Source organism: Oncorhynchus nerka, linkage group LG7 (assembly GCF_034236695.1).
Source record: "Oncorhynchus nerka isolate Pitt River linkage group LG7, Oner_Uvic_2.0, whole genome shotgun sequence".
NCBI lineage: Eukaryota > Metazoa > Chordata > Actinopteri > Salmoniformes > Salmonidae > Oncorhynchus > Oncorhynchus nerka.
In genome coordinates this window covers 18013520-18029037 of record NC_088402.1, presented here as the reverse complement: position 1 = coordinate 18029037, position 15518 = coordinate 18013520, and the positions used below count along the sequence as shown (strand labels likewise).

The 15518-nt window shown below is 42.0% G+C and overlaps 2 protein-coding genes across 2 annotated transcripts in view; one reads left to right on the top strand and one right to left on the bottom strand.

Moving 5' to 3' along the window:
- The window catches only part of LOC115131245 (tax1-binding protein 1 homolog A-like), a 47385-nt gene extending 33174 nt beyond the window's left edge, over nt 1-14211 (bottom strand). The window contains exons 1-3 of the mRNA XM_065020270.1: nt 14100-14211; nt 13156-13372; nt 1215-1395 (exon numbers count right to left, since the gene is read on the bottom strand). Of these exons, the coding sequence (XP_064876342.1) occupies nt 1215-1395; nt 13156-13344 (370 nt within the window). The 5' untranslated portion in view covers nt 13345-13372; nt 14100-14211. The remainder of the gene's footprint in view (nt 1-1214; nt 1396-13155; nt 13373-14099) is intronic.
- Nucleotides 14212-15248: 1037 nt separating this feature from the next.
- The window catches only part of LOC115131279 (3-hydroxyisobutyrate dehydrogenase, mitochondrial-like), a 44040-nt gene continuing 43770 nt past the window's right edge, over nt 15249-15518 (top strand). Inside the window, exon 1 of the mRNA XM_029662860.2 lies at nt 15249-15364. Coding sequence (XP_029518720.1) covers nt 15292-15364 — 73 coding nt within the window. The 5' untranslated portion in view covers nt 15249-15291. The remainder of the gene's footprint in view (nt 15365-15518) is intronic.

The following is a 15518-nucleotide window of genomic DNA, read 5'->3' as shown; positions in this document are numbered from 1 at the left end:
AGAGGAGAGGAGAGGGGGAAGAGAAGAAGGAAGAGGAGAGGAGGGGAGAAGAGAGGAAGGAAGAGGAGAGAAGAGAAGAATGAAGAGAAGAGGAAGGAGAGGAGAGGGGGAAGAGAAGAAGGAAGAGGAGAGGAAGGGAGAATAGAGGAAGGAAGAGAGAGGGGGAAAAGGAGAGGAAGGGAGAGGGGGTTAGAGAAGAGGAAGGGAGAGGAGGAAGGGAAGAAGGAAGATGAGAGGAAGGGAGAGGGGGAAGAGAAGAATGAAGAGAAGAGGAAGGGAGAGGAGAGGGGGAAGAGAAGAAGGAAGAGGAGAGGAAGGGAGAATAGAGGAAGGAAGAGAGAGGGGGAAAAGGAGAGGAAGGGAGAGGGGGTTAGAGAAGAGGAAGGAGAGGGGAGGAAGGGAAGAAGGAAGATGAGAGGAAGGGAGAGGGGGAAGAGAAGAATGAAGAGGAGAGGAAGGGAGAGGAGAGGAAGGGAAGAAGGAAGAGGAGAGGAAGGGAGAGGAGAGGAAGGGAGAGGAGAGGAAGGGAGAGGAGAGCGGGGAAGAGAAGGAAGAGAAGAGGAAGGGAGAGGAGAGCGGGGAAGAGAAGAAGGAAGAGAAGAGGAAGGGAGAGGAGAGGGGGAAGAGAAGAAGGAAGAGGAGAGGAAGGGAGAGGAGAGCGGGGAAGAGAAGAAGGAAGAGAAGAGGAAGGGAGAGGAGAGCGGGGAAGAGAAGAAGGAAGAGAAGAGGAAGGGAGAGGAGAGCGGGGAAGAGAAGAAGGAAGAGAAGAGGAAGGGAGAGGAGAGCGGGGAAGAGAAGAAGGAAGAGAAGAGGAAGGGAGAGGGGGGAAGAGAACACGTCTGTGTGTGTTTGTAAGTGTGTAAATGTACGTCTGTGTGTGTTTGTAAGTGTGTAAATGTACGTCTGTGTGTGTTTGTAAGTGTGTAAATGTACGTCTGTGTGTGTTTGTAAGTGTGTAAATGAAGTTAAAAATACAAAATAAAAAAAGGTTAAACAAAAAAGAAACAAATGGACAGTGTTCACGTGTAAGAGACGTTTCTTTGTTTTACATTTAACTAGGCAAGTCAGTTAAGAACATAGTCTTATTTTCAATGACAGCCTAGGAACAGTGGGTTAACTGCCTTGTTCAGGTGTGGAGCGACAGATTTTTACCATGTCAGCTCGGGGATTTGATCTTGCAACCTTTCGGTTACTAGTCCAACGCTCTAACCACTAGGCTACCTGCCACCCCAGTGTGTGTACAGTGTGTGTGTGTGTGTGAGGGTAAGTGTACAGTGTGTGTGTGAGTGTACCTTGGAACACCACAGCCCTGTGTCCGGTGCTTCCAGGTTGGTCGTTTTCCGGCATAGGAGACCACAGGAAGGTGTAGTAATCCCTCGCTGTGTTCCAACCCACCTATACACCCAAAGCAGGAGGAGAGGGTCTAGCTAAAACACACACTACCATAGTGTTCTCACACCAAGACAGGACACATCGCAGGCCTGGGTTGCATTCCAAATGGCACAATATTCCTGATAGAGAAATTCTAGATTACTCTATGCTTTAATTGCCAAAACCAATTTCACACTCGTTTCTATTCATTAATGAGGTGTAAGTTCATTAATTATGCATGAAGTAGATCGAGACCAGTCTTAAAAGCCAGGTAAAGAGCGTTTAATTCCAGAGAGTACTAAATGCTTACACACATTACCACAGGTTATAAACTGAAAATGACGTCAGCGTTTTCCAAACGTTCCGTTTCACAAACAGAGGGCCCCTCTAATTCTCAAGCCTCCGCGTTATCAGCACGAAGTCAAGGCCAGTCAGCATAAATCAACATTCCCGACCATTTTGGAGATGGCCCGTTCCCACCACCTGGAGATTTGTACAACTGAATGAACTTAAAGAACAGACCTTCATTGTTACTAAACTTCCTGACTACATTATATACAATTGTGAAAGGGAGCAAGAGGGACAGTACATTATAGCATTTGGACTAGTCAGTTTCTGATTGGAATGTATACATAATTAGTCATTTCAAACATATTTTCCTCTATCAATTCCTTATTTAGTGCACTATTTATTTGTATAGATACATACAGTTCTAGTCAAAAGTTTGGACACACCTAATCATTCCAGGATTTTTCTTTATTTTTACATTGTAGAATAATAGTGAAGACATCAAAACTATGAAATAACACATATGGACTCATTTAGTAACCAAAAGTGTAAAACAACTCAAAACATATTTTAGATTTTAGATTCTTCAAAGTAGCCACCCTTTGCCTTGATTACAGCTTTGCATACTCTTGGCATTCTCTCAACCAGCTTCATGTGGTAGTCACCTGGAATGCATTTCAATTAACAGCTGTGCCTTGTTAAAAGTTAATTTGTGGAATTTCTTTCCTTCGTAATGCGTTATAGACCTATATGTTAAAAAAAGACCAAGTCCATATTATGGCAAGAACAGCTCAAATAAGCAAAGAGAAACAACGGTCCATCATTACTTTAAGACATGAAGGTCGGTCAATCAGGAAAATTTCAAGAACTTTTAAAGTTTCTTTGAGTGCAGTCGTAAAAAAAAAAAATCCATTGCTATGATGAAACTGGCTCTCATGAGGACCACCACAGGAAAGGAAGACCCAGAGTTACCTCTGCTGCAGAGAATAAGGTCATTAGAGTTAATAGCCTTAGAAATGTTAGTGATTTATTCACGGTCTGTGATTTATTTAGAATTCAAGGCACACTTAACCAGCATGGCTACCACATCATTCTGCAGCGATACAACATCCCATGTGGTTTGCTCTTAGTGGGACTATAATTCGTTTTTCAACAGGACAATGACCCAACACACCTCCAGGCTGTGTAAGGGCTATTTGACGAAGGAGAGTGATGGAGTGCTGCATCAGATGATCTGGCCTCCACAATTACCCAACCTCAACCCAATTGAGATGGTTTGGGTTGAGTTGGACCGCAGAGTGAAGGAAAGGCAGCCAACAAGTGCTCAGCATGTGGGAACTCCTTCAAGACTTTTGGGAAAGCATTCCAGGTGACTACCTCATGAACCTGGTTGAGAGAATGTAATCAAGGCAAAGGATGTCTACTTTGAAGAATCTCAAATAGAAAATATATTTTGACTTGTTTAACACTTTTTTTGGTTACTACAAGATTCCAAATGTGCTATTTTATAGTTTTGATGTTTTCACTATAACTCTACAATGTAGAACATAGTCAAACTGTAGACCTATTTCTTGTTTTATAAATGTGCCCTGTACATACAACATAAATATACACATCATACCTAAACATATAGACATTAATACACAAAAACAGTCATGGGAAGCACAAATAAAACATCACAAACCACCCAGAAGTCACAAATAAGTCCCCAATCAATACTTTAAATTGCCCGAACGGCACCAGAACATCAAGATGAAATGTCTTTTGAATTTGAATCCAGTAATACGGTGCATTAAAACTAAAAGTAGATTTAACTAGCTCAGTGGAGACCCCTGGAACTTCAAGAGTTAACCAATCAAGAGTAACCAATCCTGTGAACGGGTTAGGCAACTCAGGTGTCTATACCTCAACAGCAAAGTTAGATAAGAGGGAAGTTTGTGAAGCCCTGCTTCCTTCCTTGTAAACAAAAAGGGAGTAATGTAGAGATATATGGGTGTTTAGCAAAGTCCAGCCAACTTTTAGATACATAATGCAGTAATAAGTATCAAACCTGTCCCCTGTAACAAAACGAAGGGCACTACGGCAGACGACCTCCAAATGTTTAAGACTAGTAGAGTCATGATATCACCATAACCAGGAACAGGTGAAGAGGTTGACTGAATAATGTGCTTCCTACTGCTTAGAGGAAGGCACCATCTGTACATCTGCAGTATATGTTCTTTAAACGTCAAATACACATCAATCCGAATGCCTAAATATTTACAGTGCATTCGGAAAGTATTCAGACCCCTTGACTTTTTACACGTTGTTAAAATTACAGCCTTATTCTAAAATGGATTCAAAATGTTTTCCCCCTCATCAATCTACACACAATACCCCATAATGACAAGGTGAAAACAGGTTTTTAAAAATGTTTGCAAATTTATTAAACATAGAAAACTAAAATGAATTATTTACATAAGCATTCAGACCCTTTGCTATGAGACTCAAAATTGAGCTCAGGTGCATCCTGTTCCCATTGAACATCCTTGAGATGTTTCTACAACTTGATTGGAGTCCACCTGTGGTAAATTCAATTGATTGTACATGCTTTGGAAAGGCACACACCTGTCTATATAAGGTTCCACAGCTCACAGTGCATGTCAGAGCAAAAGCCAAGCCATGAGGTCAAAGGAATTGTCGGTAGAGCGCCGAGACAAGACTGTGTCGAAACACAGATCTGGGGAAGGGTACAAAAACATTTCTGCAGATTTCCCCAAGAACACAGTGGCCTCCATCATTCTTAAATGGAAGAAGTTTGGAACCAACAAGACTCTTCCTAGAGCTGGCTGCCCTGCCAAACTGAGCAATCGTGGGAGAAGGGCCTTGGTCAGGTAGGTGACCAAGAACCCGATGGTCACACTGACAGAGCTCCCGAGTTCCTCTATGGAGATGGGAGAACCTTCCAGAAGGACAACCATCTCTACAGCACACCACCAATCAGGCCTTTATGGTAGAGTGAACAGATGGAAGCCACTCCTCAGTAAAAGGCACATGACAGCCCGGAGCATGCCAAAAGGCACCTAAAGGACTCTCACACCATGAGAAACTAGATTCTCTGTTCTGATGAAACCAAGATTGAACTCTTTGGCCTGAATGCCAAGTGTCATGTCTAGAGGAAACCTGGCACCATCCCTACGGTGAAGCATGGTGGTTGCAGTATCATGCAGTGGGGGTGTCTTTCAGAGGAAGGTACTGGGAGACTAGTCAGGATCGAGGGAATGATGAATGGAGCAAAGTACAGAGGGATCCTTGATGAAAACCTGCTCCAGAGCACTCAGGACCTCAGACTGGGGCAAAGGTTCACCTTCCAACAGGACAACGACCCTAAGCACACAGCCAAGACAACGCAGGAGTGGCTTCGGGACAAGTCTCTGAATGTCCGTGAGCAGCCCAGCCAGAGCCCAGACGTGAACCCGATCGAACATCTCTGGAGAGACCTGAAAATAGCTGTGCAGCTATCTAACCTGACAGAGCTTGAGAGGATCTGCAGAGAAGAATGGGAGAAACTCCCCAAATACAGGTGTGCCAAGCTTGTAGCGTCATACCCAAGAAGACTTGAGACTGTAATCACTGTCAAATATGCTTCAACAAAGTCCAGAGTAAAGGGTCTGAATACTTAAGTAAATGTTATATCTTCGTATATTTTTTTTCTTCTAAGTTAAAAAAAAAAAAAGTTTTTGCTTTGTCATTATGTGTTAGTGTGTAGATTGATTTAATTTTTTTATTTAACCTTAAACTTGAAAACAACATGCATTTAGTTGCCTGTTTTAAGCACAAGTTTTAAATCAGCAAGGGATTCCTACATAGCTCTAAAATCTGACTGTAGTTTTGACATGGGCTCATAAGGACTGCTTGTTAATCAATCACTTTCTAATAACAGTAGAACGGGTGGTATTGTAAGATCAACAAACCAGATTTGACTAACAGTCCTATAATAACAGTCTTGTATCAGCTCTTTTGATAGAAAGACAAAGTTGAAGATGGGTTAATAAGAGCATCAAATCAGTTCTACCTCACCAATTGTGTTTTACAACATGAACACCAGTCCTTTTCTGAAGTAAAAATATATATTAGGCTCCACCAAAATAAATGTCCCACATACAATTACAGGGATGGAACCATTTATCTTAAACCCCAAACCCTCCTTCACTCCTTCGCAGTTCTCTTCTCTCATTGGAGAAGCTGGCAGGAGGTGTGTGTGTAAGGGCTGACAAAGGGGAGAAACACAGCCTAGTTTAAAGGGGAGAAACACAGCCTAGTTTAAAGAGGAGAAACACAGCCTAGTTTAAAGGGGAGAGAAACAGCCTAGTTTAAAGGGGAGAGAAACAGCCTAGTTTAAAGGGGAGAAACAGCCTAGTTTAAAGAGGAGAGAAACACAGCCTAGTTTAAAGGGGAGAAACACAGCCTAGTTTAAAGAGGAGAAACACAGCCTAGTTTAAAGAGGAGAGAAACACAGCCTAGTTTAAAGGGGAGAAACACAGCCTAGTTTAAAGGGGAGAAACACAGCCTAGTTTAAAGGGGAGAAACACAGCCTAGTTTAAAGGGGAGAAACACAGCCTAGTTTAAAGTGGAGAGAAACACAGCCTAGTTTAAAGGGGAGAAACACAGCCTAGTTTAAAGGGGAGAAACACAGCCTGGTTGAAAGGGGAGAGAAACAGCCTAGTTTAAAGGGGAGAAACACAGCCTAGTTTAAAGAGGAGAGAAACACAGCCTAGTTTAAAGGGGAGAAACACAGCCTAGTTTAAAGGGGAGAAACACAGCCTGGTTTAAAGGGGAGAAACACAGCCTGGTTGAAAGGGGAGAGAAACAGCCTAGTTTAAAGGGGAGAAACACAGCCTAGTTTAAAGAGGAGAGAAACACAGCCTAGTTTAAAGGGGAGAAACACAGCCTAGTTTAAAGGGGAGAAACACAGCCTAGTTTAAAGGGGAGAAACACAGCCTAGTTTAAAGGGGAGAAACACAGCCTAGCTGAAAGGGGAGAGAAACAGCCTAGTTGAAAGGGGAGAGAAACAGCCTAGTTTAAAGGGGAGAGAAACACAGCCTAGTTTAAAGGGTAGAAACACAGCCTAGTATAAAGGGGAGAAACACAGCCTAGTTTAAAGGGGAGAGAAACAGCCTAGTTTAAAGGGGAGAAACACAGCCTAGTTTAAAGGGAGAAACACAGCCTAAACACAGCCTAGTTTAAAGGGAGAGAAACACAGCCTAGTTTAAAGGGGAGAAACACAGCCTAGTTTAAAGGGGAGAAACACAGCCTAGTTTAAAGGGGAGAAACACAGCCTAGTTTAAAGGGGAAACACAGCCTGGTTGAAAGGGGAGAGAAACAGCCTAGTTTAAAGGGGAGAGAAACACAGCCTAGTTTAAAGGGGAGAAACACAGCCTAGTTTAAAGGGGAGAAACACAGCCTAGTTTAAAGGGGAGAAACACAGCCTAGTTTAAAGGGGAGAAACACAGCCTAGTTTAAAGGGGAGAAACACAGCCTAGTTTAAAGGGGAGAGAAACAGCCTAGTTTAAAGGGGAGAAACACAGCCTAGTTTAAAGGGGAGAAACACAGCCTAGTTTAAAGGGGAGAAACACAGCCTAGTTTAAAGGGGAGAAACACAGCCTAGTTTAAAGGGGAGAAACACAGCCTAGTTTAAAGGGGAGAAACACAGCCTAGTTTAAAGGGGAGAAACACAGCCTAGTTTAAAGGGGAGAAACACAGAAAAGGGAGAAACACAGCCTAGTTTAAAGGGGAGAAACACAGCCTAGTTTAAAGGAGAAACACAGCCTAGTTTAAAGGGGAGAAACACAGCCTAGTTTAAAGGGGAGAAACACAGCCTAGTTTAAAGGGGAGAAACACAGCCTAGTTTAAAGGGAGAAACACAGCCTAGTTTAAAGGGGAGAAACACAGCCTAGTTTAAAGGGGAAACACAGCCTAGAAACACAGCCTAGTTTAAAGGGGAGAAACACAGCCTAGTTTAAAGGGGAGAAACACAGCCTAGTTTAAAGGGAGAAACACAGCCTAGTTTAAAGGGGAGAAACACAGCCTAGTTTAAAGAAAACACAGCCTAGTTTAAAGGGGCCTAGTTTAAAGGGAAACAGCCTAGTTTAAAGGGGAGAAACACAGCCTAGTTTAAAGGGGAGAAACACAGCCTAGTTTAAAGGGGAGAAACACAGCCTAGTTTAAAGGGGAGAAACAGCCTAGTTTAAAGGGGAGAAACACAGCCTAGTTTAAAGGGGAGAGAAACACAGCCTAGTTTAAAGGGGAGAAACACAGCCTAGTTTAAAGGGGAGAGAAACACAGCCTAGTTTAAAGGGGAGAAACACAGCCTAGTTTAAAGGGGAGAGAAACACAGCCTAGTTTAAAGGGGAGAAACACAGCCTAGTTTAAAGGGGAGAAACACAGCCTAGTTTAAAGGGGAGAAACACAGCCTAGTTTAAAGAGGAGAGAAACACAGCCTAGTTTAAAGGGGAGAAACACAGCCTAGTTTAAAGGGGAGAGAAACAGCCTAGTTTAAAGGGGAGAGAAACACAGCCTAGTTTAAAGTGAAGAAACACAGCCTAGTTTAAAGGGGAGAAACACAGCCTAGTTTAAAGGGGAGAAACACAGCCTAGTTGAAAGGGGAGAGAAACAGCCTAGTTTAAAGTGGAGAAACACACCTAGTTTAAAGGGGAGAGAAACACAGCTTTTAAAGGGAAGAATAATCAACTTTTTTCCCACCTCCTGCTAAATGAAGGGAGAGAGATGTAATGATATTGAAGGCATATGTTGTTAAGTGACGGCTGAGTAAGAGAGGACAGAACATCATAACTCTAAACATAACCTACACCGTAAAACTGTCATACACAATCACACTCTCCCTCCCTCCTTTTCTCATTCCCGTCCTCCGTCCCTCTCTCTCTCTCTCTGTATCTCTCCCTCCCTCCTTTTCTCATTCCCTTCCTCCGTCCCTCTCTCTCTCTGTATCTCTCCCTCCCTCCTTTTCTCATTCCCTTCCTCCGTCCTTCTCTCTCTCTCTGTATCTCTCCCTCCCTCCTTTTCTCATTCCCTTCCTCCGTCCTTCTCTCTCTCTGTCTCTCTCACTCTTCTGTCTCTCTCTCTCTCTCCCTCCCTCCTTTTCTCATTCCCTTCCTCCGTCCTTCTCTCTCTCTCTCTGTATCTCTCCCTTCCTCCTTTTCTCATTCCCTTCCTCCGTCCTTCTCTCTCTCTCCCGCTTCTTACTTTCCACATCCCTCCATCTCTCTCTCTTCGTCACACAACACCTAACCAGATTATTTAATATGTCATATTGTCCTCAATATTCTAAATTAGTGTTGTGCCATTCACTCTAACCAGATCTCCCTAGAGACAGCCTTGGCTGAGAGTTTCTGAAACAGACCATGATTTACTCAACAACGCAACGCATCCTATGGAGCTAAACCACAGGCTAGTGTTACCTTAATGACAACATCCACTTTTAATGCAATAACAATGTTTGGAGTGATAAGGATTGTTTGTTTGATCACAATGTTCTGTGCGAGGGTGATAATGTTTTTAGTATGATGATAGTAATTGGTGTTATGATGATATTATGAATGAGGTTAATGCACGTAAGGCCTATTCAGAATGTGGATGACAGTCTATAACACCTTATAACATATCTAACTCTTATCAAGGGAGAACATTCTTTATGCCCAAGTGTCTCTTTTAATGACAAGGTAGGGTGGGCCGGTTTATATTTCAGTGTGTGCGTGCACAATTGTGTATGTGTGTGTTTGTGCATATCTATGTACTTGCGCGTTAGTCTAATGGGGAGGTTTGAACACATAAATAATTTGTTAATTATATAGTGGAGGGTTGTAGGTGACTGGAGTTTGGTTTGGAGTGTTCAGACTCAGGAGTGATGTTAAAGAATAATCACAGACCAAGCTTCCATCCATCACGGCTCAGAGGCGTGTGCACACGGTCCGATGACACGTTAATTACATGCTTACTAAACAGGTTTCTCCCAGCTAACGTCACAAACGTGCCACAACTCCACTACCTCCTGAATCAGGGGCTTTTTCAGAAGCATAAAGTTGTGTGTGTGTGGTGTGTACGTGTGGTGTGTGTGTGTGTATTGTGTGTGTGCTTTACATCATAAGAGTTGATACAAGTGCTTTGGAGCTTCTAAAAACTCAAATCTCATTTCAATATTATTGTGTTTGATACATGGGTAAGTGTGATAAGTGGATGACTATCAACATGCAGCATCACCTGGGCCTTGTGTTGCCAATCCTAATCCCTGTGTTCACAAACCTGAGTTTTAGAAGAAAGTGTCAATGACAGTATACAGCCAGTAGGGGGAGCCTGTACCTAACCTACATATTGCATGTCAGAGAGCCTCAGGGTCTGCGTGTGTCACTGTGTGTGCGTGTGTCTCTATGCGTGTGTGTCTATGTGTGTGTCTCTATGCGTGTGTGTCTATGTGTGTGTGTATCTCTGTGTGTGTGTGTGTGTGTATCTCTGTGTGTGTGTGTGTGTGTGTGTGTGTGTGTGTGTGTGTGTGTGTGTGTGTGTGTGTGTGTGTGTGTGTGTGTGTGTGTGTGTGTGTCTCTGTGTGTGTGTGTCTCTGTGTGTGTGTGTCAAGGGTAGTGTGAGTAAGTGCTGTGAAGAAGAAGCTGTGCTAGATGTATGTGTCTGGAGCTCTCTCAGTAGTGCATTCACACACACACAACGAGAGAAAGACCCTCACATAGTAGTGTCACATGAGGCTTCACCATCACAGACTCCATTAGCGCAGATTAACCAATCTACATTTTCCAAATAAACCCACCATCTTGATTCATTTGTAATTGAGCTGGGTGGATTTGAAGTAACTTCTTAAAGGATGATAAAATGCTTTGTGTCTTTATGAGACATTACGTTTCCCCGTTCACATTTCCTGTTAATTAAGTGTGAGATTTGATGGGCCCTGATGAAAGAGAGGAGAGAGGGAGGGGGCAACAAGAAAGGGAGAGGTGGAAGAGGGAGATGGAAAGAGAGAGAAATAAATAAGGATGTGTGTGTGAGAGACCGAGCACAAAATACCCCCCAGCAAGACCTGTCTGTTCTCCCTGCCTCCCCCACCTCCCTCTGCACATTAAATAACCACACCACAGCTACTGGAAACATCTCTGTGGAAGGAAAGAAGGAAGGAAAGAAGGAGAAGAGAATCTGGTTGATGAAAGAGAAGAAAGACATATTTTAGTTGGTGGGTCATGAGGAAGCATTAATACACTTACAAAACGGATCCCAACATTTTATTTTTTATACATTTTTCACTAAAAAAGCTAGAATTTTTGTGTTGCAAGAGTGCGGTTACCTTCTGACATTAACGTACCCTCAAACACACCTCTGAATTTTGGTGTGTCACTATGCTACATAGAACAAGTGGTCCCATTAGCCTGTTTGTACGGGTTGGAATAACAGGCAGCAAACTCAGTTTGCCTAGTAATGCCATGACTGCTCCATCTAGCCAACTACCAAATTAGCTGCAATTGCTGTCATTCTAGTGCTTCCACTCTTGGGTGCTGGCTGATCATGTGTCCACGATTAGCTAGCTAGTGGATATTGCCTGGCCAGTGAGCTAGCTAGCTAGCTACATTTCAGGCAGTTAGCTATCCTCCGGTTGTAAGTTACTAATAGTGCTGAGCGATTAGTGCTTCTTGAGGTAGGTTCAGTTATTAAAAAATAATCACGGTCTTCGATTTCTGTTTTAAAAAATGTAAACATTAAATTATTTTAGCGATAAAAAAAAATGAAATTCCAAAACCCAAAATTATGAACATTCAATTGCCAAAACATTGAAACATTTCATTGTCTCTGTCAGGTCCACAGTGGGTAGACATCAATCGAAAATGAGGATAATAATATCAAATAATAAAGTACTTCAGTTGTGTTTTTTACTTAGTTTTCATTTGATTACTTTAGTATTTGTCATTCCTTAAAGCCTGCCTAAGCATGCTGCAGCGCTGTCTGATGAAATCATCTTAATAGTTCTTCAAAGTAGATAAGTCAATACTTTCAAGACTGCTTATTATCAACTACTACAAATATCAACCGGGTAGAGCTATCTCACGAACTGTCTCTATCCTCTCTCATGCGGTCTGTGTGTAGGCTATCCGTCTCTTTCAGAGCCGGGAAGAAAATCCGCAATGGATTATGGTCATTGTAGTTAATTACCACATTTCTGCACTGAACTACGTTGAATATTTCTTTAATGAAAACAACAACGCCCTTCAGCCCAACATAGTTATTGACTTAATTTCTCTTGTGAATTATTTGAATTATCTCAAAAGAAATAGCATGTTGAGCTAACAAACAAAAAAAATTGAGGTAAGTGGAATTCAAGTAATTGAACCCGACATCAGTCAGTCAGTCCTCTATTTGTATTTATTAGGGATCACCATTAGCTCTTCCTGGGGTCCAAACACATTAGGGCACTTGCATATAAAACAAAAGAATAAACAGTACATCATATAACATTATTACACCACTACATATATACACAATACAAAATGTATAATACCATCATTCAACAATATTACAATATACGTGTGTGTCTGTACCTTTGTGTATGTCTCGTCACAGTCTCCGCTGTTCCATAAGGTGTATTTTTACATGTTTTTAAAAATCTGATTCTACTTCTTGCAGCAGTTACCTGATGTGGAATAGAGTCACATGTAGTCATGGCTCTATATAGTTTAATAACCCTCCCACAAAACCTATGAGTTGAACATATTTGTCTGAAAACAAACTAACTATGCAGGCTGGCTCATCTTCCACTGTTTGCTGAGCATGCATCCACGATTTGTTGGCTACTGCCTGCTTAGTGAGTGACCAGAATGCTAGCTAGCTAGATTTAAGCCAGTTAGCAATCCCCCAAAATGCAGTAGTCACTGTCAGTTGATTAAACGGCTGTGAGTTGAGTGCAGCTAGCTAGCTAGCTAGTATCGCAAATTAGCTAACATTTCATTAGCTAGCTCAACTGTTGTATTAGAAAATGTCTGAGATGACACAAATCCTGTATGTTACTGGGGTGTAGAATTGTTAGTCGCCGTCTTTTAATTTTAAGATAACTATCATTGAACTGGGTGGTTACTACTGATCTGAGGTTAAAGGAATTTTCCGCCGTTTTTTTTGGTTAGAGCTCGGAGTTGGGCATATTTGTATTTGATACATCAAATTACAACTGGCCATAGACAAGGGAAGCAGGGGTGCTGCAGCACCCCCTGATAAATTTAAATAAATAACAAATATTTTGACAATTACTATAAGAAAAAATCAAATACACAAAAAAAATATTTTGACAATTATTATAAGAAAAATTCCAACCACAAAACGTGTTAACTAGGCCTTTATTACTCCTGTGTGAGCGGAGAAACACAGTCATCAGCAGAGCGAAGAAAGACACTCTTCAGAAGCCCCCCCACCGCCACCAAAAAATCTGGGGGGTGACACACGGTGTGATGTTACCTTAAAGATGCCCACCCAGTCTTTGGGGTTGGGGGTGATGTAGGAGGTGAGGGTGTAGCGACACTCCAGTGCCTCCTGGGGCAGGAAGCTCTTCCTAACGTTCTGGAAGATAACATGAGCAAAGTTTGATGTTTCCATGACACCAATGCCACTGGTGGGTGAAGAGCCCACCACCTGGAACGAGGACATATCCTGCTTGTCACTTCATTTGTCTGACCTGCTGGGGGAAATAAGGAAGCGAGAGAATATGGAGAGAGAAAATAGTGAGGGGATATGAAAACAAGCCTGGCCAGGCATGCATGTTTTCTCCTCTCACTCACACTCACACACACCTCCAATTTAACCTAGCAAATGTACATTTGACCCATTTACAATAACATTTGAATTGATCGAGTCCCACTGTTAGGTTGTTTGATCTACATGTGGGCTTTAATGAACTGAAATGTAAAATGGAATAATTCCAAGCCTGCCTACGCATGTTGAAATGACGATATGATGGCAAACGTCAGACTGCATAAGATCACGTTAACTATAAAATACACTGTTATAGTAAAGCAGCAAAGAGCTGAAGCGCGTGTGCGCCAAAACAAGGACGACCTAATGTAGCTAGCAACACAGCAAGCACAGGTGGCATTTTCACACGCACGGAGAGCGGCCAGCTATAAGAGCCTGTATCTGACAAAAACACATTTAGGATGATTAGCTACCTAGATATACTGTTCGCATAGATAACGATTCCCTAAAGTAACTTTCATTGTCATTGACAACTGAATTGCTTAAGTATCTAGCTGCGCATTAACCTTCAATGGCCTTTTAGCTACCTAAACTGATCTGACCACAACAAGGTAGCTTGCAACAATCTCAGGGTTATCTGTCTTGATAGGCCAAACCCCCTAGCAATACGACAATCACAGCTATTGTTTCCGTTTAAATCGATTCATTACCTGTCTTACATATGAATCCAAACAAGGTCAAATTATGTTTTGAAAGCCAACATATGACAGTCCAAAAGCCGTTGTTGTCACACAGCTTCAGGCCCCGTCGTCAACCACTGAGCTATGGTTGTCAATGATGGTGTCACTTCCGGGATGGGATGTTGGTGCTGAGGAAAAAGATTCCATTTGCACCACGTCAAAAATTCAATTATTTGATGCCTCGAAATAATCTATTTAAAATGCTTATAATGAATGACTATAAGTAGCTATCTCTGACTAATGTACGATTATTTGCACAGTTGCTGTTATTGCACTGGGAAATAAATAGCCTAGTGCGGCACTCGCGCACACACACACACACACACACAAAACACACACACTGGGGTGGCAGGTAGCCTAGTGGTTAGAGCGTTGGACTTGTAACCGAAATGGTTGCAAGATCGAATCCCCGAGTCGATAAAGTACAAATCTGTCGTTCTTCCCCTGAACAAGGCTGTTAATCCACTGTTCCTAGGCCCTCCTTGAAAATAAGAATGTGTTCTTTAACTGATTTACCTAGTTAAATAAAGATATTTTTTTTAATTGCACAAAGTGACGCTGGAGTCTGCATGCGATTTGATAGAGATAGGGGCACAAATTCATCAAAAAGACTCACAGAGGACAAGAGAATGAACCAAAAATTACACCATTAAACACAAAGTACATCTTAAAAACTTCAATAAATAAAAAATACTCTACTGCGCATGCACATTAGTTTGGGTAATAATACTCTGACTGGTGGAAATATATATTTTTATAACATTTAGTTGAAAACGATGTTTGATTGAACACGATCAAGGTTCCCCATAACCGAAAATATAAATTATGATGATAATGACCACAAACGATTTGCGTTTGAATAGTTTTAATGGTAATAGCACATTCACTAATATTGCATCGAATAAAAAGGCCACAATCGAAAGATTTATTTCAGCGTCTGAGACCAATTTACTAATCCCCCCCAAAAAACAGTATTGTACCGTAAAGAGCTTTAAGACAGACATGAACACACAGGATGTCCCACCTTTGCAAGATTTCTATTGGCTGTTGCGTTCGGCTGAGACCACTGAGTGGTCCAAATAGCACTCAATGAAAACTAACTCCCCTTTACTTCCTGTCTATCAGCTGTCACTGTAAACGCCGAGGTCAAGGGGAACGAAGCATGGCTGCGTTGTTCAGAGGGTCTAGGAATTTGTTGCAAAGGTGCAATAAACAACATGTCGATCTGGCTCTGGGTAACGTATTTACCAGTTTTAAAATTTCCCACTGTATTTTTCGTGGTGTGCATGTGCATAATAGCACAACATGCAACCGAAAAACACACTTCCTAGCTAGGAATTTGTGGTGTGTTAGTGGCGGTTTTTGTGGATAACTTAGATATTTTCTAAA